The following is a 25,663-nucleotide window of genomic DNA, read 5'->3' on the forward strand; positions in this document are numbered from 1 at the left end:
CAACATACACTTCTGGGTATTCACTGAAGGAGCAAACACTCCACTAAGCCACAAAGGCAATGTTCAAAGATACAAGCCATCAGTGGAGAAAATCAATAAGTGTTTACACAAATACCTAAAAATAAACACAGAAATACAAGAAACAAGAACAAAGAAGTCAACATCTCTCCCAAGGAACAAAATAACTCTTCAATATTAGAAAGTGAAGACAAAGAGATCAATGAAATGCCTGAAAAGGAATGCAACAGAATGATCATAGGATTACCCAGAAGCAATAAGAAGCAACTCCATGAATTAAGAAAATCCGTACAAGACATGGGTGAAAAATTCTCCCATGAGTTAGAGATTTTGAAGAGAAAACTAAAACATTAGAAGTGAATAATTTAATATGTCAAATAACAAATACAGTGGAAAGCCTTAACAACAGATTTGGTGAAACAGAAGAAAGAATCTGTGAGCTAGAAGAAAAATCTTTGGAAACATCTTGGTATGACAAAAAAAAAATTAGAAAAACTAGAAATAGTGCTATAGTGTTAGATTTATGGGATACTATCAAACAACCAAACATACGGGTCTCAGGAGAACCTGAAGGTGTGAAAAAGAGAATGGATTGAATGAATGAAGAATTAATAGAAGGCCCATTTAGTGAAATAATTATAGAAAACTTCCCTAATTTGATGGAAGGTACACCCAAATACAGGAAGCAAACAGAACTCCTAGTAGACATGCCCAGAAAAGATCTTCACCATGACACATTGTAGTCAAACTTTCAACACTAAACTAGGATCTTTTTTGCCTTTATTTGTTAAACTTCTTATTCAGTGAAGTAGTAGGCCTTTTTACTGAAAAGTAGATTTAAAATACGCCATCTCAAAGACTAAAAAATAAAAGAGACAGAAAGAAAGGCAGAAGATAGGAGGGTGGGAGAAATGGAGGGAAGAAGGTAATATCATTATGCTCTTAGACTTGTATGTATAAATTCATATTGAATGTTAAAAATTAATTAAAATCAAAATTTTTAAAATACCCCTCAAGAAAGAACTTTTCTTATATGGCTAACTAGATGTAAGCTGTTTCTTTTCTCCTTTATTGAAGATTAAAGAATAATGCTTCAGAAATATTTTAATAAAAGTAAGAATACTAATCCTTGGTCACACTGCCTGAAATATGTGAAAAGAGTGAGGGACACATGGGAGACCCAGAGGAAGCTCCTGGCTCCTGACTTCAGATCGGCACAGCTCCAGCGATTGTGGCCAACTGGGAGTGAACCAGCGGATGAAAGACCTCTTTCTTTCTCTGTCCTTCTCTCTCTGTTAACTCTGATTTTCAAATAAATAAATAATAAAATTTTTAAAAAAGAATGGGTGAAAGGAAAAGAAAATATATATATATATCTGGCTCACCACACAGTAGAAAAGAAGATGTTCTGACACTGTCATATTTGGAAACAATAGGTCATACTGGGGACACAAGCCCAAGTTTTTCCTGACTTGAACCATGTCTTTTGAGATGTCATATCCACTAATATAGATTTTTCCTCTGGTAGGAAGATAGAAACCTAGAATTAAGCAGAAGATATTTACCTTCAGTGAGGAAATTCAACAACATACTGTTCATTAGTACTTTAAGTTCATAGTGGCCTTGAAAAAGGATTACTCCCCAAAATTACTAATATCTCCTGTAGAAGAAGTCTGGCAAAAAGGTTAACAAAGAGAACTGGTGACTATGGTGATATCAGGCAAAGATATTTTATAAGGATAATACATATTGATAAAAAAATTCAATCCATCAAGAAGCTATGGCAACGGTAATTAGATAAACATATGTAGATAGAGACACAGATATAGGTAAACATATCTAATAATAGGCATCAGACATATGAAACAAAACATAAAGGACTTGAGAAAGAAATATTCAGTCCTACAATAATAGTTTCCATTTCAACATTACACTTTCAACAATTATGGAAAACTAAAGATTGTAATAAATAATTTTAGGTGTAATAATTAAATTTACTGGACTAAGAAACACCTAGAATCTTGGAAAAGCATTATTTGGGATGTGCTTGTGAGGGTGTTTCATGTGAATCTGAGTATACTAGGTGATAAAGACTCACACTCAATGTGGGTATGCATCATCCTATAGGGCCTAAGGTGAACACAGAAGATGAATTGTTCTCTTCTGTGAGTGCTTTTTCTCTCTGGGACATCAGAATATCACGCTAACTGGAATTTAGACTCTGGACTTGTACCAGTAACCCTTTGGGTCACGAAGCTTTCAGTCTGAGAGTGAGTTGTTACATTAGCTTTCCAGAATCTGAGGACTTTGGATTTGGAATGAGCCATGCTACTGGCATTCCAGTTCTCTACCTTGAAGATGGCCAGCCATAGGATTTCTCAGTTGCCATAATCATGTGATTAGGTATAACAGATCCACTCTTACATATGTCATACCCTGTTGTCTCTGTCTCCCTGGAGAACCATGCATTAGGAATAGAGAACCTGAACAATACTTTAGTCCAACTATACCAAAAGATATATAGAACATGTTATAGGGCCAGTGCTGTGACACAGCAGATTAAAGCCATGGCCTATAGTGCCGGAATCCCATATGGGCACCAGTTCAAGTCCCAACTGCCTCACTTCTGATCCAGCTCCCTGATAATGCTCCTGAGAAAGCAGAGGAAGATGGCTCAAGTACCTGGGCCTCTGCACCATGCAAGAGACCTGGAAGAAGCTCCTAGCTCCTGGCTTCAGCCTGGCACAGCACTGACCATTGTGGTCATTTGTGGAGTGAACCACCTTTTAAATAAATAAATAAATAAATATTTAAAAAAAAAAAGTCATCCACAGCAGGATGGAATTAACAAATGAATATGGAGCATTCTTCAGGACAGAACTTATGTTAGGCCACAAAATGAGTTTCAATAATTTTAAAATAATTGAGATCATACAAAGTATCTCCTGCAATTACAATGGAATGAACCTAGAAATCAATAATAGAAGAAAATGAGAAATAGAATGGCAGATGTCCTAAACAGCACTCTGGCCTCAGAATCAGCCCTAAAGGCATTCGGATCTGGCTGAAAAGCCCATGAGAGTATTTCAGGCATGGAAAGCCAAGACACTCTGGCAAACAACAACAACAACAACAAAAAACCACAACAACAACAACAACAAACCTAAATGAAAGATCTCTGTGAGTGAGATCCCAGTGGAAAGAACAGGTCTTCAAAGAAGGAGGTACCTTTTGTCGCTCCCCCTCTTCGTGGAGGAACGACACAGAACCCTGCCTAGGCTTCATATCCGAGTCACGGCACCATTATGTCGCTCCCCCTCTTCGTGGAGGAGCAACACTGAACCCTGCCTAGGCTTCATATCCGAGTCACGGCACCATTATGTCGCTCCCCCTCTTCGTGGAGGAACGACACAGAACCCTGCCTAGGCTTCATATCCGAGTCACGGCACCACTTGCTGCTCCTCCGCACGCGGAGGAGCCGCACCGGACCGGGCGCTTGTTCCCCTTTTTTACAAGTCCTTTCTATAGTAAAGTAAGAATAAGTAAACAGCAAACTCCCAAAGCAAGAATGAGTAGAGAGAAATGAGAAAGAACGAAGTAACGAACTTCCCCGCGAACTCTCCAACGCACTCTCCAACCAACCCACACCACCATGCCGTCTCTCTCCTCCTATATAGTCCTCTCCACCAATCCCAACTCGGCCGCCCACACGCCGAGCACGCCGCTCTCCTCCAATCAGGAGCAGCTCCTGCGGCTTGTCAAGTTGGTGAGAGGCAGCTGGGTAGAAGCTGTTCACCTCTCTCCCAGCGCCATACTGTGGGAGAGCAGATGCATAGAACAAGTCCCAATTCCAGTAACAGTCTAGTCCGAATTGCTCCCCACACCTTTCTCTGAAGGGAGGAGAGAACCTCCACTTTGACTATGACCTTATCTAAACAAGATAAGAGTCGGAGAACTCAAAAGGCTTCCATAGCCTTGGAAACTCATGACTGGAGCATAAGGAGATTACTGATGCCATAAACAGGAGTGTCAATTTGTAAAGTCAACAATAGGAGTCACTGTGCACTTACTCCTCATGTAGGATCTCTGTCCTTAGCGTGCTGTACATTGAGACTTAATGCTATAACGAGTACTCAAACAGTATATTTCACTTTGTGTTTCTATGGGGGTGCAAACTGTTGAAATTTTTACTTAATGTATACTAAACTGATCTTCTGTTAAAAAAAAGAAATTATCAATCCCCAACTTGACTCTCACTGGGATTAAACATGACAATAGGTCTGATCTGATTTCATCATCATTTAAAAAATCATCTATTATTTTTTACTTTATGTTTCTGTGTGGAAGCAAACTGTTGAAATCTTTACTTAATGTATGCTAAACTGATCTTCTGTATATAAAGAGAATCGAAAATGAATCTTGATGTGAATGGAAGGGGAGAGGGAGTGGGAAAGGGGAGGGTGGGAGGGACGTTATGGGGGGGAAGCCATTGTAATCCATAAGCCGTACTTTGGAAATTTATATTCATTAAATAAAAAAAAGAAGAAAATGAGAAAAACACAAATATGTAGAAATTTAAAAACAAAGAATAAATTAAAAGCAAATCAGGAAATACTTTAATAAAATGACAATGTAAACAAAATATTACATAATTCATTGGATTCAGGTAAAGAATTGCTCAGAGAGAGTTTATATAATGAAACACCTGCACTAAGATCAAATACCCCATCTTTATAGTAAGGAACTAGAAAATGAACAGTCAACCAAATTCAAAGCTAGTAGAGGAAGGAAGCAATAAAGATTTAAACAGAGATAAAATACATGTTCTCCCTTATATGCAAGAGATAAATTTTTAAAAAAAAATCTCAATCTGAATACAGAATGTTGATTACTAGAGACTGAAAGGGATGGGAATGATAAAAGATTTCTGGATTTAAAAAAGTAGGGAATCTAGATTATTAGCTTCAAGAGTGGAGAAAATCAACACAATGGACAAACTTTAGCTATACTAATGAGGAAAAAAATGAGAGAACTCAAAATACTAAAATCAGAAGAAAACGGGACATCAGTAGAGATCTTACAGAAGTAAAAAAAAAAAGTTAGAAAATATTTTAGAGGCTTATAACAAGTAAAAATATTGCACTAGTAATCAAAATATTTCCAAAATAGAAAATCCTTGAGCCAAATGGCTTCACTAGTGAATTCTCTCAAAAATTAAAAAAAAAAAATCATTTTAATGCAAATCATTCTTAAACTTCCAAAAAGAAAGTGGCAATTTTCTGGGATTACGAAATTCTCTATCTTAGTGGATGACTGGATAACACACACACACACACACACACACATATATATGCATAATCAAAGATTAGAAATTTAAGCATTTAATTATAACAAAATTTTATGTCCAAAGGAAAGTTCTAATGAATATATGATATGCATAGCAAACTATTTAAGATAAAGCATATTTATATCCAAAATTAACTGAAATGTCTAAAAATTGAGTTGACAGATATATTACAAGTATAGTAAAATATTAAAATGGTAGAACCAAATTTGTGGTTATATGGATATTCACTGAAAATCCCTTCAATTTAGATACATGTTTGAAATTTTCTTAATAAATAAAAATATGTATTCATTTAAGAATTATATATTATACAATGAAACAGTGCACATCAAACAAATGATAATTATTTGCTATGAATGAGAGGAGAATGGGGGAATGAGAAAAGAAAAAATGAATAAATAATGGCATAAATAGCCGGCGCCGTGGCTCAATAGGCTAATCCTCCGCCTTGCGGCGCCGGCACACCGGGTTCTAGTCCCGGTCAGGGCGCCGGATTCTGTCCCGGTTGCCCCTCTTCCAGGCCAGCTCTCTGCTATGGCCAGGGAGTGCAGTGGAGGATGGCCCAGGTGCTTGGGCCCTGCACCCCATGGGAGACCAGGAAAAGCACCTGGATCCTGGCTCCTGCCATCGGATCAGCGCGGTGCGCCGGCTGCAGTGGCGGCCATTGGAGGGTGAACCAACGGCAAAAAGGAAGACCTTTCTCTCTGTCTCTCTCTCACACTGTCCACTCTGCCTGTCAAAAAAAAAAAAATAATGGCATAAATAAATTAAAATTAAAAGGAAGAGAGAGCCTTTACACTGATTAATAAGGATGGCATGCTAAGAAGTGAGAAGTTTGATGGAACCAAGATATACAAATAGACTCAATTTTCAAGTCTTATAGATTTTACTTTAGGAAATGAGATTAATCAACAAATACATATATCACTTAAATGGCAATGATGTCAATATCAAGAGTATACACATTCCCAAATTTGTACCTGTGAGAATGGATAATGTAGTAGTCTTTCCTGCTCCATTAGGTCCTAGAAGAACAGTGATCTGGCCCTCATAAAAATTCAAAGTCAAGTCTTTTATTGCTACAAAGGTAGTCTTATGTAATTTGAATTCCTGTGGAAAAGAATTTAAAAAATAATAACTTTTTAACTAATACTATTGCTTGTAACTTATCATGTATCCAGAGAAAGGGGGGAAACAGATCATTAGTTTCAAGAGTGGAGAAAATCAAAGCATAAAGGTGATAAATTTTTAAGCAATACTTTGAAGCAATATTTAGGTAGACCCTCAAAGTTGGTCTGCAAATACCCCCTGAACAATCTTATCTGGTCTCCTTTTGTTCCAATTACTGTGTTGACGCTAATAATGCCATAATCTACTCCAGTCAATGTCTCTCTCCAACATTGCAGAATTGTCTTCTGGAAATCCATTATACTTGGTTGTCCAATAAGCACTCTAGATCTGAAAATGTGTACCTCCTACTATGTTCTTATCTCCATGAGTGGCACCAATATCTACCTAGATGTATAAATTAGAACTAGAAGCATACTTACCTTAGACATTTCTCTCTCTCCTCTCCCCATTCTCTCTCTCTCTCTCATACTAGAAGTCATCAGTCACTGATCACTACCAATCAATTCATTCATTATTTAACAAATGTGTTGAATACCTACTATGTACTACATATTGTGTAAGGTAACATGAATACATTTATAAACAAGACAGACAAGACTCCTTCTCTCATGACAGAAAAATTCTAGAAGGAAAAATTGACAAAAATCAACAAGATTAATGATAGAGACCTATTAGAAATCTGAGAATTTCAGAAAACACCACGTAGGATAAACATTAAAAATAAATTCAGACTTGAACTTGTCAATGGATTCATAGCTATGACACCAAAAGCACAATCAATGAAAGTAAATACAGATGAACAGGACTTCATCAAAATGGTCATGTAGAGAGAAAACTCAACCTACAGAATGTGAGGAAATATCTGCAAATCATAAATTTGATAATGGTCAAGTGTCAAGAACATATAACGAATATTACAACTCTCCCCTCTCCAGCTTTTGATTAACAGGTGCTAAAATTATAGTTAGATAGAAGTTATGGGGTTCTATTGCACAATAGGGTGACTAAAGATAATATTAATGTCCTGTATGTTTCTCTATAAAAACAATAAACCAAAAGATAGGATTTTGGATGTTTTTATAATAAAGAAATTTAAATGTTTGAGAAAAGATATATTTCCCTTATTAGAGAGCATACAACGTAATGAAGCATCACATGCTACCCTATTAATACATATAATTCTTACATGTCCTAATTTCTTAAACAAAAAATAAATTTTAAAGCACATAAATGAAATATCACAATTCAACAACCAAAGCAAAAACAATCCAATGAAAAATTGGCATTTTAAATATGCACGTAGGAGACCCGGGGGAAGCTCCTGGCTCCTGCCTTCGGATCGGCACAGCTCCGGCCATTGCAGCCATTTGGAGAGTGAACCATCGGATGGAAGACCTCTATCTCTTTCTCTGTCTCTCCTTCTTTCTCTGAATAACTCTGACTTTCAAATAAATAAATAAATTAAAAAAAAAATAAACCTTGAGAACATTAACTAAGTGAAAAGAGTGTTTAACTACAAAAAGCCATATATTATCCCATTTATATAAAATGTCCAGAGCAGAGAAATTTATAGAGACTGGAAGCAGACTAATAGCTTCTGAGGGCAGGAGGAAGGGAGAAATGGTCAGTGACTGCTTAAATGGGCTTGGTCTTTCCTGTTCAAATTATTAAAATATTCTGAAAGAAGATGGCAGTGATGCTTGAAAAGCATTGTTAATGTACTATATGCCATTGAACTGTAAACATTAAAATGGTTAGAATGGTAAGTTTTATGTTATTCATTTCTTAACATAAAAAGAGATTCCGAGTCAATCTTCATTCACAAGTTTATATAAAAATCAGGAATGTATATTTAACTATATATTATATATGTTATGTATTTTTTGCATCTAATGAAATGTCCACATGATTCTTCCCCTTTTTCATTTTCATGTCTTTATTTTTCTTTTTCTTTTTTCTTTTTTTTTTTTTGACAGGCAGAGTGGACAGTGAGAGAGAGAGACAGAGAGAAAGGTCTTCCTTTGCCGTTGGTTCACCCTCCAATGGCCGCCATGGCCAGGGCGCTGCGGCCGGCGCACCGCGCTGATCCGATGGCAGGAGCCAGGTACTTATCCTGGTCTCCCATGGGGTGCAGGGCCCAAGTATTTGGGCCATCCTCCACTGCACTCCCTGGCCACAGCAGAGAGCTGGCCTGGAAGAGGGGCAACCGGGACAGAATCCGGCACCCCGACCGGGACTAGAACCTGAAGTGCCGGCGCCGCAAGGTGGAGGATTAGCCTAGTGAGCCGCGGTGCCGGCCTCATGTCTATTTTTCTAAAAAATATTTGAAGGCAGAGATATGGGATGGGGATGGGAGAAACTTTCATCCACTGATTCACTCCTCAAACGCCTGCAACAGCCAGTGCTGGTCACGGCCAAAACTGGGAGCCAAGAATTCTAATCCAGTCCTGCAGATGGGTGGTAGGGATTCAACTACTTGAGCCATCACTGCTGCCTCTCAGGGCGCACATTAGCAGGAAGCTGGAATCAGAAGAAGAGCTGAGAGTTGAACCCAGACACTCCAAATGGGATACAGCTATCCAAGTGACATCTTAATCGTCATGCCAAATGCCCACCATCTTTTAAGGTGGTGAATTACACTGATCATAATTCAAATGGTGAGCAAACTTCATGTTACTGACATATATTCCATTACTCACCCTATAACATCCTTCTTACATATTGATAAATTCAATTTGTTAAACTTTCATTTAGGGCTTTTGCATTTATATTCATGAGGCACTTTGGTCAATGAATTTTATTTTCCTATCATGATCCTGCAATTTTTGGTATCAATTTCTACTCTTGATATTAGCCAAAGGCCAAGAAGTGACTGGTATCAATTTCTTAACTATTTGGAATAATTCCTCAGTTGGAGCTGTTTGCACTAGATTATTTATTTATGCATTTATTTATTTATCTGAAAGGCATAGAAACAGAGAGGGAGAGAGAGGGAGATGGGGCATGGATGGTGGCCGGGGGTGGGGTAGGGTGGATATTTACCTGTTGCAACAGCCAGTTCTGGACCAGGTTGAATTCAGGAGCCAGGAACTCCACCCTGGTCTCTCACATGGGTGGCAGGAGTCCAAGTACTTTGACCATCTTCTGCTGCCTTCCCAGGTCATCAGCAGGAAGCTGGATTGGGAGCGGAGTAGCTGGGATTGAACTGGTACTCCAATGTGGGATGCCAGCACTGCAAGGAGTGGCTTAACCAACTATACAATAATGCTGGCCTTCTTACTTCTTTTTTAATCTTTGCTAATTCCAATGTCTAGATCATTTTATACATGAAAATCTTCTATTATGTATTCTCACTCTTAGTTACCATTCAATATTTTCTACCTCTTCACATGTCTAGTTCTATTTTTCATTTGTGCCAAGCATTTTGTATTAAAAAAAAAAAAAAAAGAAAGAAAAAAAAAAAACCTGGGGCTGGCACTGTGGAGCAGTGAGTTAAGCAGTGGCTGCAACGCCGGCATCCCATATGAGCACTGATTCTAGTCCTACCTGCTCTACTTCTGACCCAGCTCCCTTCTAATGCATATGGGAAAGCAGTGTAAGATGGCCTAAGTCTTTGGGCCCCTGCACTCAGCACCCTGTTAACACCCTAGGAAAGCAGGAGAAGACGACTTAAGTTGTTTGGGCTCCTGCCATCCACATGGGAGACCTGGATGAAGCTCCTGCTGCTAGAAGATCTTTCTTCCTCTCTGTAACTTTAAGTTTCAAGTAAATAAATAAATCTTTTTTTAAAAAAAAAAAAGGAGGGGGCTAGTAACAAATGTGAAATCTGTTCATCTTGAATAAATAAAAATTATAAAAAGGGCTAATATGATGGTATGATTGGTTTATACCATGTGTATCTGTTGAAAAATGTACATATAAATGTACATATATTTCATGTAAATCTAAAATTTTTAAAATTAAACACTAATGAATAAATACAAAATTAAAGAGATCTCATGCTTTATAATGGTAAGCTAGATTTTGTTGACTCTAACACAACAAATGTTTAGCATAAATCATGAGATTAGATACATTGATTCATGCCAGTCTTTTGTGTAGACCCAATAGCCCCATTTTCCCCTCTTAAAAATAGTTTTGGGGCTGGCTTTGTGGCATAGTGGTTAAGCCTCTACCTGCGATGCTGGCAGACTGTGGGAGCCCTGTGTGCTGAGACTATGGGAACTCTGTGACTGCAGGAGAGGGCACTAGGTACAGCTGGGTCTGTGAGCAATCATTGTGTGCAGCTTCACATGCTCAGAGCTCCCTGATTGCCTGGAGATGGTTACTGTAGTGGGATCCATGTTTACTTCACAGATCCTTTGTGCAGTTCATGCAGAAGTGCAGATGAGCATTGCATCCACTGAGGGCTAACACCCAGGCAATTTTCACCTTGGAAGAGAGGAGGAAAGAGTGTGATTACACCAAAACAGGTGACTATACCCCCTATTCTGTTAATAAGAGGAGATATACCATGTCCAACTTGGTGTGTCATCCTGACCATAGTTCCCTGGCCACACCCAGCACATACCTCTAGATATGCGCTGAAAGAGTAGACATTCCCCTAAGCCAGAGAGGTATACTTCAAAGATAAAAACCATCAGAGGGAAAAAAAAACCAACAAGTATCTCCACAACCTAAAAAGTGCAGAAATTCAAGAAACAAGAACAAGGAAGACAACATGACCTCACACTAAGGAACACAACACTTCAATATTAGAATGTGAAGATGAAGAGATTGATGAAATGTCTGAAACAGAATTCAAAAGATTAATCATAGGATTACTCAGAAGCAATGAGAAGCAAATACACAAAGTAATCCATACATGACATGAGTGAAAATTTTTCCACTGAAATTGAGATTTTTAAAGAGAAATCAAAATGAAATATTAGAAATGAAGATCCAATAGGTCAGATAAAAACTACAGTGGAAAGCCTTAACAACAGACTTGGTGAAGCAGAAGAAAGAATATCTGAGCTAGAAGAGAAATATTTGGAAATTTTTCAGACAGACCAAAAAAATAAGACGGAGACGGAGACAGAGATGGAAATGATAAGGAGAAGGAGAAGGAAGAAAGAATAAAGAAGAAGAAACAATTAGAAAAAATTAAAAACACTGTTAAAAAGACCCCAACATACAGGTCTTAGGAGTTCCTGAAGGTGTGGAAAAAGAAAACGGGTTAGAAGTTCTATTCAGTGAATTATTCACAGAAAATTTACCCAGTTTGGAGAAAGAAAGGTATGTCAATACAGGAAGCATACAGAACTCCTAGTATATGATCACAAAATATCGGCATCATGACACATTGTAGTTAAACTTTCAACAGTAAAACATAAAGATTCTAAAATGTACAAGGAAAAAAGATGTCAGATTACTTTCAGAGGGTCTCCAATTAGACTCACAGCTAACTTTTCATCAGAAACTCCACAGGCTAGGAAAGAACGGAGAGACATAGTCCAAGTCTTAAAAGAGAAAAAAAGTATCAACCCAGATTACTGTACCTAAAAAGTTCTCATTTATGAAGTTGTAATAAAGACCTTCCTGAAGAAACAAAAATTGAAAGAATTTGTCACCATTATTCTAGCCTTAAAAAAGATGCTTAAGTATGTGCAACACACAGAAACACAAAACGATAGTCATCATTATGAAAGAAGGTGAAGGCAGAAAAATCTCCCGGTAAAAGTACAAAGTAAATACAAAGTAAACAATAGGAATATTTATGGAAAATTGGTAGAGCCAAGTCGTTATCTATCAATAGTAACCTAAATTCTCCAATTAAAAGACACAGACTCGCTGAATGTATTTAGAAAAACAAGAGCCATTTATTTGCTGCCTACAAGAAATACATCTCACCAACAAAGACACACATAGACTGAAAGTGAAAGGATGGAAAACGATATTCCATGCTGACAGAAAGCAGAAACAAGCAGGTGTTGCCCTCCTAATAATATCAGACAAAACGGAATTAAATGCAAAAACTGTTAAAAGAGAAAAAGAAAGGCATTATGTAATTTTCAATTCAATAGGAAGATATGACTATAATAAATGCATATGCAACCAATTCCAGGGTGTCTGGCTATTTAAAACAAATGTTAATGGATCTAAAGGGAGACATAGACTCCAATACATTAGTAATGGAAGACTTCAACACCCAGTTTTCATCATTGGACGGATCAACTAGACAGAATATCAACAAAGAAACCACAGAGCTAATAAACACTGCAGACCAAATGCACCTAACAGATAACTATAGAACTTTTTATCCCATAGTTGCAGAATACACATTCTGGTATATATACACATTATGGAATGCTACACAGCAGTTAAAAAATAAATGAAATCCTATCATTTTCAACAAAATGAATGCAACTGGAAACCATTAGACTTAATGAAAAAAGCCAATACCAAAAAGACAAATACCACATCATCCCTGATTTGTGGTAACCAATAGAGTACCTGAAAGGTCATCTACAGGAATAAAATTGACATTTTGAGAATTGATGATTTTATTTATTTATTTATTGACAGGTAGAGTTAGACAGTGAGAGAGACAGAGAGACAGAGAGAAAGGTCTTCCTTTTTTCCATTTGGTTCACCCCACAAGTGGCTGCTACAGCCAATGCGCTGTGCGGATCCAAAGCCAGGAGCCAGGTGCTTCTACTGGTCTCCCATGCAGGTGCAGGGCCCAAGGACTTGGGCCATCCTCCACTGCACTCCCAGGCCACAGCAGAGAGCTGGACTGGAAGAGGAGCAACCGGGACAGAACCCTGCGCCCCGACCGGGACTAGAACCCGGGGTGGGAGGAATAGCCTAGTGAGCCACGGCGCCAATAGCACTTTTCTCGACTGTTGAGGAATAGTGTTTCTTCATAGTATTTGTTTAGTATAAAGTTAACTGAAAATAGATCTTTGTAAAATTAACAATGGGAATAGGAGAGGGAAGAGGAGGAAAGGTAGGAGCATGTGCAGGAGGGAGGGTAGGGTGGGAAGTATTACTATGTTCTTCAATCTGTATATAGGAAATACATGACATTTGTATACCTTACATAAAATTTTAAAATAAATAAACATTTTAAAAAAGAAATACATAAAAATAGGCTTGATTTGAAATGCCTTATTTAAGGTTCAGTTTATGTATCCAGCATACACTTTGCTATCTCAGATCATACCTTGTCATCTTTAATTTGCATCAAAACAAAATTTTAGTGAACATTTTTCAGCTTCAATCTAAATTATTATTGTAGAAAAAAATCTGAGATAAGTAAAATGAAAGACCTGTGGACTCAGACATCCTTTGAATAATTATAAATAAAATAACCTCTTGCATTACCTGATGCTCAATTTGACAATGTGGTAGATGCATTCAGTTATCTACAATTCTTTAATACAAGCATAAGCCACTTAAATCCACTTTAATATAAATTCCCAAATGTCTAAATTTTAAGTATTATAAGAGCCTTGAGAAACTTCTTTACAAAAATATTAAATTAAAATAAGAATCACAAAATGCATATAAAAAAGAAAATGACCAGCATTTTATAAATGTAGCCAAGAAAGTTGTTAATTCTTTATGAATACAGTTGATACGAATCTAAAATAGCAAATTAATCATTATATAGTAATCACTATATTAATAAAACTTACAATGTTTTGAGCATACAAAAAAGATAATCTAGTCCTTATTATTTCTATAGCTGTTTGACAGAAATAATTTATCCATTTACCTCTAGGTTTTTTTTCCCAATTTTTATTGATAGGCTGCCATGACCTTCTCAAATCTATTTGGAAGCAGAAATAGCACTAACTGGTACCTGCCTACATTTCCTTTAAAATAAGAATTTTACCTGCCTTGTTTGTAACTGTATGCCTAGTACCAATTAGCTTCTGGAAACTAGTTAAATTTGTTGAATGAATAAATAAATAATGAGTACATGAAAGATTTTTGTTCTACTGAGCACTGTATGTGTCTCAATACTGAGGTTTGAGGGAAAGACCTAGGAAGTGGTGAACTAACTGCTTTTAATCAGAGAAAGTCTCAAGAGCAATCTTGGAGTAAAGTATAAGTGGAGAAACAAGAAGATATCGGTGAGTAAATCTGCGGAAATAATCACATATGCTCTTTGATAAAATTCCATTAAGTTCCAATCTATATTAAAACTTTAAAATATTCAAAAAATTTGATTTCCTAAAAACACTAGTGAGAAGCCTAATTTTCCTATCTGGCTTTCTATGTTCAAATCAGAATCAGAATGCAATCTGTTAGAGGCAGGGAAAAACAAACAACATAAAAAAATCCTCTCCTTCATATATATATAGTGGAAACTGAAAAAATGATTTTAACTTCCACAAATTGTGAAATTAAAGGCTAGATTTAAGCTTAAGTAGCTCCTACAGTAGCAAGAGAATGCCAGAAGACATATGGATTACCTGAATAATACATGCCTGCAGTTAATCCAGGTAAAATGGAATTTATAAAACCTCCTTTCCAAACACTTGGATAAAAGAGAATTCAGTCAAAAAGTCTAATGCACAGCTTGTAGATCAAATAAAACCAAACAGAGAATGGAAATTAATATTTACATATCTAATCATCACAGTTATAGATTCTACCTCTGATCATGGGAGAATCATAGAAGAGACCATTATCATCTACAAAGCTGAATTCTATTTTGAAGAAAGAAGAAAGGAAACACATAGATTTTTATTTTGTTTTCATATATTTCATTATTATCTTCTCAAAGCTATTACACATGCTGATGAACACCTTTAATTAACATAAGAGTAGAGTTACAGATAGGACAAACATTTCATTTATACTGTAGGTTAACTTTTATTATTATTCAGAAAGAGATCTGTGAAACAATACCTTACGTAAATGGTGGATCTGGATACCAGCCACCAAACCAACAGGTTCAGCTTCAAAATATTCATTTTCCACAAAACTTGAAAGTTCATTATCTTCTTCCATCTTTTTGACTGGATTCCCAAACCAGTAGGATTTCTAAAAGAATAAAATCAAAATCATTAGGATATCAATGAAAAATGAAATGCTCTTAAAAGTTCATTATTTCATTTCACACTGCCTTTCAGATGGATTATAAGCACACAATTTGACACTACATTTGGAACCAAAAAGCCTACAATACAAATTCCTAAAGAATAACCACAAAACATGTGTGCTATTTAAAATGTCACTAGCCAAGGGGCCAGGGTTTTGGCACAATGGGTTAAGCCACCACCTGCAATGCCTGCATCCCATACTGGTGTGCTAGTTTTGAGTCTGGATGCTCCACTTCCAATTCAATTCTCTGTAAATGCACCTGGGATATAACAGATAATGGTCCAAGTGTTTGGGGTTCCTACCATCTACATGGAAGACCGAGATGCAGTTCCTGACTCCTGGCTTCAAGCTGGCCCAGCCCTAGCCATTTCAGCCATTTGGGAATTAAACCCATAGACAGAAGACCTCTCATTCTCTCTCCCTCTACTTTTGTCTCTTTGTCATTCTGCCTTTCAAGTAAATAAAGAGAGATAAAATGAAATCATCTCAAAATGGCACAGTGAAAATCATGGCATTGTGCTCGGTTGTGTCTCTTTATTTGGATTTTTGGTCTACTTGGGATCCCTGGAGATCCTGAGGACTTTCAATTTGACTTTGAGGTCAAAATAATTTTCATCAAGGGGCCAGAATTATGGTGTATTTGGTAAAGCCACTTCCTGTGATGCTAGCATGCCATACAGGTACTGGTTAAAGTCCTGGCTGCTCTACTTCTGGTCCCACTCACTGCTAATGGCCTGGGAAAGGCAATGGAGGATGACCCAAAGTATGATACAAGGTAAGTTCAAGTGTGCTATAGCACCGTAGGGATTGTTCACAACAATTTATTATATATGTTTATAAATAACTAGAAGAAAGTAATTCAAAGTTTCCATGCAGGAAAAATAAGCACTTAAGGAGATATAAATGCTAATTAGCCTAATTTGTTTATTATACATAAATATATTGAATTATTATACCATTGCCCATAAAAATGCATAATTATTGTATGTCAATTAAAAGAGAAAAAATTGAAAAAACAGATATGGGACAAAATTCATCACCCTCCTCAATAGGATCAAAGGATCCTACCACATATTTATTAAAATGAAATTTCTTTTGCAGAAAAACATTCGATTCTGTGACACATGTTACAAAGTTAACTCATGATAGTTTTAGTTGTGAAGGAAAAAAAACAAAACAAAACAAAACACCTTAGTACAAGAAGAGTGAGGCACCAGGAAGAGGGTGTTAAAGGCAATGATGTTCCCTTTTCTGCAAACCAGGTACAAAAGTACTAGGGTTTCTCTAAATAACAGAGGCACTAGGACTCACCTGAACAAAGAAATACCATGGCTTAGGCACACCATACTCCCCTGGAAATACAGCCTCGACATACCAGGCCACAAGGCCATACAAACAAGCATCAAATAAAAGCATTCCGAAAACATGGGCCAAAGTGAAGGTATCTCCTGGGGTCACTGGTGAAGAAAGGTTATTCCATTGAAGTCCATCCCCTAAAACACAGTAAGATATAGTTACTTCAGATGCTCAACTATGATTAGGACAAAACCACCTAGGGTTAAACAATAAAAAAGAAGCCTGGAGACAAGTACTATCTATTTACTATCTGAAGATGTCTGTAATTTTATGTTGTCCAAAAAGAAGTAAATAATTATGTAAGAAACTCTTCTGGTAGCCAAATCCAACCAAAAGTTAGGCAGCAAACAAAAATCACAGAAAGTCTGTCATTAAGCCTCAAAGCAGTAGGCAGATCTACAGGTTATGATGTAGTTCTACCCCTCCATTTTCTCCCTTGCTAATCTTCATTGAAATAACCAAGAAGACTTTTTATTATTTTTTTTTTTTATTTTTATTTTTATTTTTTTTGACAGGCAGAGTGGACAGTGAGAGAGAGAGAGACAGAGAGAAAGGTCTTCCTTTTTGCCGTTGGTTCACCCTCCAATGGCCGCCGCGGCCGGCGCGCTGCGGCCAGCGCACCGCGCTGATCCGATGGCAGGAGCCAGGAGCCAGGTGCTTTTCCTGGTCTCCCATGGGGTGCAGGGCCCAAGCACCTGGGCCATCCTCCACTGCACTCCCTGGCCATAGCAGAGAGCTGGCCTGGAAGAGGGGCAACCGGGACAGAATCCGGAGCCCCGACCGGGACTAGAACCCGGTGTGCCGGCGCCGCTAGGCGGAGGATTAGCCTAGTGAGCCACGGCGCCGGCCACCAAGAAGACTTTTATTTATAAATACATTTATCAGCAACAAAAATAAGATTCAATGTCTTATACATGCAAGGAACTTAGAAGTCCTTACCTTATCCTAACAAGCAAAAATATGAACTGAACATCAGTAACTCTTCAGATCCATGAAAAAAGAAAGGTTATAGCATAAATGACCACTATGAAATTTGGAGGGACATCAAAGCATACACAACGAATCATAATTCACTGGAGCATAAACTGAGCATAAACCTTGAAGGAATCAATACAAGATAGGAAAATCTGAGATATATTTGATGGATTTCTAGAGATTCAGACGGAACAAGCATTGGGACCTAAGAACTCTGGGTTTTGGCAGTGGGGGCAGACAGGACAGTAGGCAGGCATTTGGCTTGCTGTTTAAAATATTAACTGGAATACCCATGTCCCATTCTGGAATTGATACCCACCCCTGCATGCTGACTCCAGCTTTCTGCTATCGTAGATCCTGGGAAGGCATGGTGATAGCTCAAGCGGTTGGACTCTTGCCACCCATGTTGGAGGACTGGCTTGAGTCTCCAACTTTCCACTTTGGCCCAGCTAAGCCTTACCAATGCAGGCATCAGGGGAGTGAACTAGTGAATAGGAGCAACCTCTCTCTGCCTCATAAATAAATAAATAAATAAATAATCAATCCAGATGATCATGTCATGGGAAATGGAGGACTTGGAAAAAAGCTTTCATGTGCTTTATCTTCAGGATCTCTATCAACTCCTTAAAGTAAAGGTCAAAGAAAATTCTTCAGGTAAAGGGGAAGAAAAATAAATCACTTTGAATTATGCCAGATAATATACTTAACCAGTTCTGCTCTAAGAAAAACTATTTTTCCAGAACTTAACTCACTGTGGTTTTATCAGAGCCTAAACATGGAAGAAGGAAAATAATCAACTCTAGCTCTTTCTAGCCATCCTATCTGTCATAAGAATGGAAAAACTGAAAAGCACTAGTTCCATAGTATAGGACATGTTAACTGTAATTTATATAGCAACTGCTAAAAAAAGAAATGCCTTTAAAATTAAAGAAAAGGAAATAAAAAAAGGAATCAAAACAGTATACAAAAATTCACTGAAAATCAAAGAGGTCAGTAATGGTAAAAATAAGAAACAAAAATGTTATAAAATATATAGAAAGTAAATTGCAGAATTTATAAGTCAGTCACTTTCTTTTTAGTAAATTACCTTTAAGGTAATGGACTAAACTTCCAAAATAATTGGCAACAGATTAGGTAATATGGATGAAATGGACAGATTAATAAAAACACAAATAACAAAAAAATGAGTCAATAAGAAATAGAAAATTTGAATAGACATATAAAAAGCAAACAAACAGAAGTAGTAAGTTCCAATATTTCACAACACTGTGAGATAACCACAGCTAACAATAACATACTATATACTCCATAGACTACTGTAAAAGAGCTGGTAAGCTCCACACACAAACATAAGAAAACAGAAAAGCTAGTTGCCTCATTTCATTAGTTTATACTATATGTATGTGTGTTGAAACAATGTGCTGTACTCTATAAAAATGTACAATATTATGTGTTAATTTAAAATTTAAAATGAATGAATAAAAATATCTAGGATACTGAGTAAGTAATCAAAAACAAACAAACAAACAAAAAACCCTTACAACAAAGAAAAAAAGTCCAGGACCACATGGTTTCACTGTCAAAGAATTAGCACAGGGGTCCGTATTGTGGCATAGCGGCATCCTGTAAGGGTGCCAGTTCAAGACCTGGCTTCTCCACTTCCAATCCAGTTCCACTGCCAATGCACCTGGGAAAGCAGAGGATGATGGCCTAAGTGCTCAGGCCCCTGCACCCACGTGGGATACCTGGAAGTAGCTCTAGGCTCCTGGCTTCAGCACGGCACAGCCTCAACTGCTACAGCCATTTGGGGAGTGAACCAGCAGATGGAACATATTCTCCTTCTCCCTTTCTCTCTCTTTCTCTCTCTCCCTTTCTCTCTCTTTCTCTCTCTCTCTCTCTCTCTCTCTCCATCTCCCTCTCCCTCCTCTCTAACTCTGCCTTCCAAATAAATAATAAATAAATCTTTAAATTATTTTTAAATTCACATAGATCCTTCTCAAACTCCTCAAAAAGAAAACAAAAAAGATGAAGTTCTACTTCCAGTTTACAAGAGTGGGAATGGAGGGAGGAAGAAGAAGGATTGGAGCGTGAGTGGGAAGGTGGGTAGGGTGGGATGTATTGCTATGTTCCTAAATCTATATATATGAAATATATGAAACTTGGCATAACTTAAACATTTTTAAAAGTTTTTAAAGGAAAAAAAGGATGAAGCAGTAAGCTTTCTGTCTCATTCTATTTTTTATTTTCAATTAATTTCATACACAGAAAATTAACTCTATAGAAATAAAGTGTTCAACAAATTGTATGAAATATGTTCCTCAACAGTGGAGACAATGGCTGATCAAAGTCATTGCATCTCGATGTTGATTTCACTTTTTATTTATTGTAAGCATTTTTCTGAACTTAATTAACTTTATTTTTTAAAATTTTTAAAATTTTTTATTTAATAAATGTAAATTTACAAAGTACAACTTTTGCATTGTTGTGGCTTTTTCTCCCATAACCTCCCTCCCACCAGCAGCCATCCCATCTCCCACTCCCTCTCCCATCCCATTCTTCATCAAGATTCATTTTCAATTTTCTTTATATACAGAAGATCAACTTAGTATATACTAAGCAAAGATTTCAACAGACTGCACCCACACAACCACACAAGATATAGAGTACTGTTCGACTAGTATTTTACCGTTAATTCTCATAGTACAACACATTAAGGACAGAGATCCTACATGGGGTGCAGGTGCTCAGTGACTCCTGTTGTTGATTTAACAATTGTCTGTCTCATTCTATGAGGTTAGAACTACCCTGATTCCAAACCAGACAAAGAATCACAAAAGATAAGGCCACAGACTAATATCTTTTATGGATACAGATGCAAAAATCCTGAACAAAATACTAGAAAATAAAATCCAACAGCATTATACACCATAAACAAGTGGGGTTTACCTAATAAATGTGATGGTAATTCAACATAAGAAAATCAAGCAGCTTTTTGCAATTGATTCGCAACCAGAACATAGATGTGAAAACTATCACTAAACCAAAGTCAAAATGGGAAAGAAAAAGCTTCATATCAACACCACAGTGACTGGACACACAGAATTAGGCAAGTCAACCACCATTGGCCATTTTGTTCATAAATGTAGAGCAATGAACATAAAAATCATTGAAAATTTTGAGAAGGCGAATTCTGAGATGGTAAATGTCTTCTTCAGGTATGCCTGGGTCTTACATATGAAAGCTGAGCATATTTCCATTGACATCTCCCCCTATTCTGTGACTTTCACTGATAAACCAGGACACAAAGACTTTAACAAAAATAGATCACAGGCATATTTCAGACTGACAATGTTGTCCTGATTGTTGCTGCTGGTTTCAGTGAATCTGAAGCTCGAATTTACAAAGGTATGCTGGCCTTCTGGCTTAAACACCAGGTATGAAATAAATAATTTTTGGTGTTAACAAAGTGGATTCCACTGAGCCACTATATAGCCAGAAGAGATATAAGGAAATCATTAAGGAAGTCAATGCCTATGTTTTAAAAATTGGCTACAACCCTGACATAGCTGCATTTGTACCAATTTCTGGTTAGTATGGTCACAACATACTGGAGCTAAGTATGTTAATATGACCTAGTTTAAGGGAAAGTCCCCCATAAAAATGATAGCACAAATAGAACCATACTGCTTGAAGCCCTGGAGTGCCCTACCATCAACTCATCCAACTGACAAACATATCTGCCACCACAGGATATTTACAAAAGTGGTGGTATTGCTCGTCTGACTCTCGTAAAAGTCACAGTACTAGACACTAACCACAACTCTTACTTAAGGCTTTTAGTCTCTATAGACATTGTGTCTGGGCAATAGTGGGTGTGAGTGACAACTCAACCTCTGTTCTCCTTTTACAGGCTAAGCCATGGGCTCCAGTGGGTGCTTGGGTGATGACCCTGCCTTCTGCTCCCATATTCTCTCACTAGTCAGTCTGCCAGGATTCAAGAATGCTTGAATTCATGGATCTGACTCTACAGGTCGCAGTGGGAACTTTTCTCTGACCACGTTCCATCTGATTCTTTAAGTAATATGGTTCCTCTCAAATTGGCTCCAGCCCCCAAATGTCAATGCCTCATCTTTAAAGTGGCCCCTGCATGTTGGCGCGTTTGGCCCTGAGGGATCAGCCCAAAGTTGGAGTGGTTTGACCTTGATATCATTCAAGATCTTTAACACTTCTGTGAGCATTCGGGAAAATGGAAGGAGATCCCATATGCTCAAGCTTTTCTATCTTTGATCTAAACCTTCTATGTGTACTGCTCTCTGGCCAAGGTCCTATTGGCCTCCAAAGTTTCCACTAGAGGTCAAGTGCCTAAGCCAAAACCTCTGCCTTCCACCTTTGTGGCCCCAGCTTTTCACTATCTCAGCTCACTATACCTCCCCCTCCCACCCAGCAATTCAGATTTTATCTTAGAACCAGGCCTGGTCCAAAGTCTACTCTCTCTGTCTTATCAGTTTGGGAATGATTGTCTCCATGCTTTCACTCTCCATCCCTGGTCCTCCAACTGGTCTTTTGTCCCTCTCTTGTTCCAGTTTTACCATAAGAATAGCAAAGGAGTGGTAATCCCATTCTTTTGGGCTCCCTGCTTATTGAGAAACAAATTAGGTCTCCTACCCTTCTGATGGCTCTTTTGTTTTATCATGAGAAAGCCAGACAGGAAAATCAGGTTTGGTGCATCGACCTCTGGCTCACTGTCACCTTTGGGAACTGTCTTGATGCAGTCCCAAGTGGCTGACTATGATGTCATGGGCCTAAGGTGTTCTTAGGAGAAAGGCAACTGTAACTAGACACTGAGTTTGAAGGAATTTCTCTCGAAACTAGTAAGATCACTGCCTTTAAAAATATTGCTTTGTAACTTGCTGAACTTATTTTCACAATTTATTTTAACAGGTTTCCAGGTAATCAGTACTCAATGAAACAGCAATGGGTAAATAGTACTTGTTTTCGATGCATGCAATTTTAATTTTAATCAAATCAGATAGATATATGATATAATAGCAGCATCTTAAGTCATTTAGGTGTAACTGATAATTTAAATTGAGTAAAGGCAAATGAAATAAATGCATCTAATGTAAACTTTTGTATACTCAGCATGTTATATTCTATAAAAACTATTTGGGTTAGTTTATAAATTGTCTATGAAAATAGTTCAACATTGCTTGGAGTAACTCAGGCTGAAATTTGATGTGTTACCTTATTTTAAAATGTTATCTTAATTTGGAGATTTTTAACAGGTTATTGCAAAATGTAAATCAAGGGCATTGGCAGATGGAAAACATCACAAGTATACTAATCTATTCCTCTTTGACATAAAATTAGAATCTGATCCTATGTTAAAGTAATCTATTATGTTCTCTTGAATTCTCTGTTAAATTCTAAGTGAAAACAGCTGATTTTTTTTATTAAGAGCTGTGAGTTATTTAAATATGTGCTTATTTTCAAACATTTGAATGATCACCTTGTAACAATCATCAAATTTGGTCTATATTATGTCATGATGTTAAGGAATCTTATTTCAACCAGATATTTTGGATTTTGAGCCTTCGTGGCACCCTTGACAGGCATTCAAAAAATCAAAAATCAAAGTTTCAAAGAATTTAGACTTTGAAATTTCCAGTAAATTTTGAACTTCAGTTTTTCCAGTTTGGGCCCAACTGAAAAAATCGAAGGACATATAAGTCTCTCATCTTGTAGAGACACCAACTAATCAGGCTATTTGGACTATATTAGAAGTACTATCAAGATGTGAAGTGGTGCTAAATTTTAAGTTTTTATAATATAAAATGCTACTGCTACATATGCCTGAAAGTTAAAAAGTCTAATGATCTTGTGTTACTAGACATGATGGTTATCTTTATGAGAAGGGCCCAGAGGCTTAAAAGAGTTAAATGCTTTGTAAAATCCTACAGGTGCTTTCAAAAATACTGTGTGAAGTAAGCAAGTGCCTCTTGTTGAATTTGTAGAGAGTTTATAATTTTAAACGTGGCAACTCAAAGTCTTTTGTCATCCAGTTTTATATATCAGATCTATCATATCTGCTGCTCATAAAACTAAAACATTGTTGGTTCTGTGTTTAGCTGTCCTCCTATAGGTTCTGATGGACTTTTTCTAGCCACATCTATTGTATTCAGTATTTTGGGATGATTCTGTAAACAGAGGAAGTCAATAATGTATTATAGGTACCAACTGAGAGTAAGTATGGTTAACTGAGGTTACTAAGATCAGGAAGTAATTTGAATCAACTGGTAAATTAAAAAGCAGTAAAAGAGTTTAAAAGCTATTATTGAAAATGCTTTATGTTCTATCTTTTATGTTATGGGTATACATATTGTATGTCTACATGGGAAAATTTATTGAGTTTCATTTTAATTGGCTTATAGATAAAAGATTGCCCATAATTTAAACAACTAAAATTAATCAAAGTTATATTTGATTCATGTGACCTGAATCTCTGTATCAGATGTTTTAAAATTGGTGGTGGAAAGAAACTAAAAACATTTTATATGTTTGTGCTTGAATTTACTGGTTAAACAAGCTACACCATGTTAGATACTTAAAAGATGTTTACAAATACATGTATTCTTAAAGTTTATAGAAGGCATTGGACCTTCTGGTAAATGTTTTCTTAAGTTGCTATCTAATGGTTGAAATCACTTGCTAAGTTTTCATTTGATATTGCTATTGTTAGTATGCAATCTGGGACTTGCTCCCTCATTTCTCTATTCTAAGCCTGACTTGTTCTGTCATTTCTCTAGTCTCTTTGAGGTAGGAAACTGACTATACTGAAGGACTCTCTAGGACGCACAATTTAATCTTTAGACCTTATAAAAAGGATGGTTAACATTCTTATGTAATAGCATAGCCAAAATGAAAGCTTAAATTACGATTCTTCAGCTAGATTTACTTCACCATCAGCACAGTAAACAGGGAAGACCTCCCTTTAAGACCAAAGGGAGAGAAAGTTTTAAAGTAAGGACATAGCTTTCCTCATGGGCATTGTCTGCCTCAACATAAACCACTATATAACATGCCTGTAATTACAGACTTCTAGTTTAGGCCACCAAGATTAGAGATGAGACTTGAGCAACCCCTTGACTTGCATCCTCTGGTCTGCTTTAACAAAAACCAGGAGGAAAAAGAAGCTAGGCATCAGAAGCAATGTAAAGATAGGTGGCAGACCTATTAAAGGTTGTTCTGTACAGTGATCTGCCCTCAAGGAGACCCAACAGGTCAGTCCTCTGCAGTGGCTTTCAATGTGGAAAGCCTGGGCTTCAGCAGAAGTCAGCTTGTGAAGCGCCCTGGCAGCTCTCCCAAGAGTTGGATCACGGGAAATGGAACTGCCCTGGAGTCAAGGGACAACCAGGTCAGAGGCACAGACTTTGCTGGCTCTAAGCTGAGAAGCCCTTCACTCGGCCCAGCTTCCAAGGTGACCACTGCTGCTGAGGAGATGGCCAAATAGGGTCAGTGACATTGCAGGCAGAACTGTGAATTTCCTGTTCGAAATGCCACCTGCCTTCACCCAGCCAGCTCTCCTCCCAGGCCAGCTAGGTAATGGAAGTCAACAGGGTGCCTTCCCCAAGGAGGTTCATACCTCCCTTAGGATGTACACTATGTGACGAGATACATAGGTCTAGGCCTCTTAACTCACAAGGCCTAAAGCCCACCAGATTGTTATCAAGCTCCTTC

General features: G+C 37.3%; 1 protein-coding gene across 1 annotated transcript in view; it reads right to left on the reverse strand.

Annotated features, from left to right (window-relative positions):
• The window catches only part of LOC100352755 (phospholipid-transporting ATPase ABCA3), a 182,954-nt gene that overhangs the window by 92,813 nt on the left and 64,478 nt on the right, over positions 1 to 25,663 (reverse strand). Inside the window, exons 10-13 of the mRNA XM_089320830.1 lie at positions 16,907 to 17,088; positions 15,401 to 15,535; positions 6,346 to 6,475; positions 1,404 to 1,558 (exon numbers count right to left, since the gene is read on the reverse strand). Coding sequence (XP_089176956.1) covers positions 1,404 to 1,558; positions 6,346 to 6,475; positions 15,401 to 15,535; positions 16,907 to 17,088 — 602 coding nt within the window. The remainder of the gene's footprint in view (positions 1 to 1,403; positions 1,559 to 6,345; positions 6,476 to 15,400; positions 15,536 to 16,906; positions 17,089 to 25,663) is intronic.

This window comes from Oryctolagus cuniculus, chromosome 19, assembly GCF_051225735.1.
Source record: "Oryctolagus cuniculus isolate XC-2025 breed Fujian yellow rabbit chromosome 19, ASM5122573v1, whole genome shotgun sequence".
NCBI classification, from domain to species: domain Eukaryota; kingdom Metazoa; phylum Chordata; class Mammalia; order Lagomorpha; family Leporidae; genus Oryctolagus; species Oryctolagus cuniculus.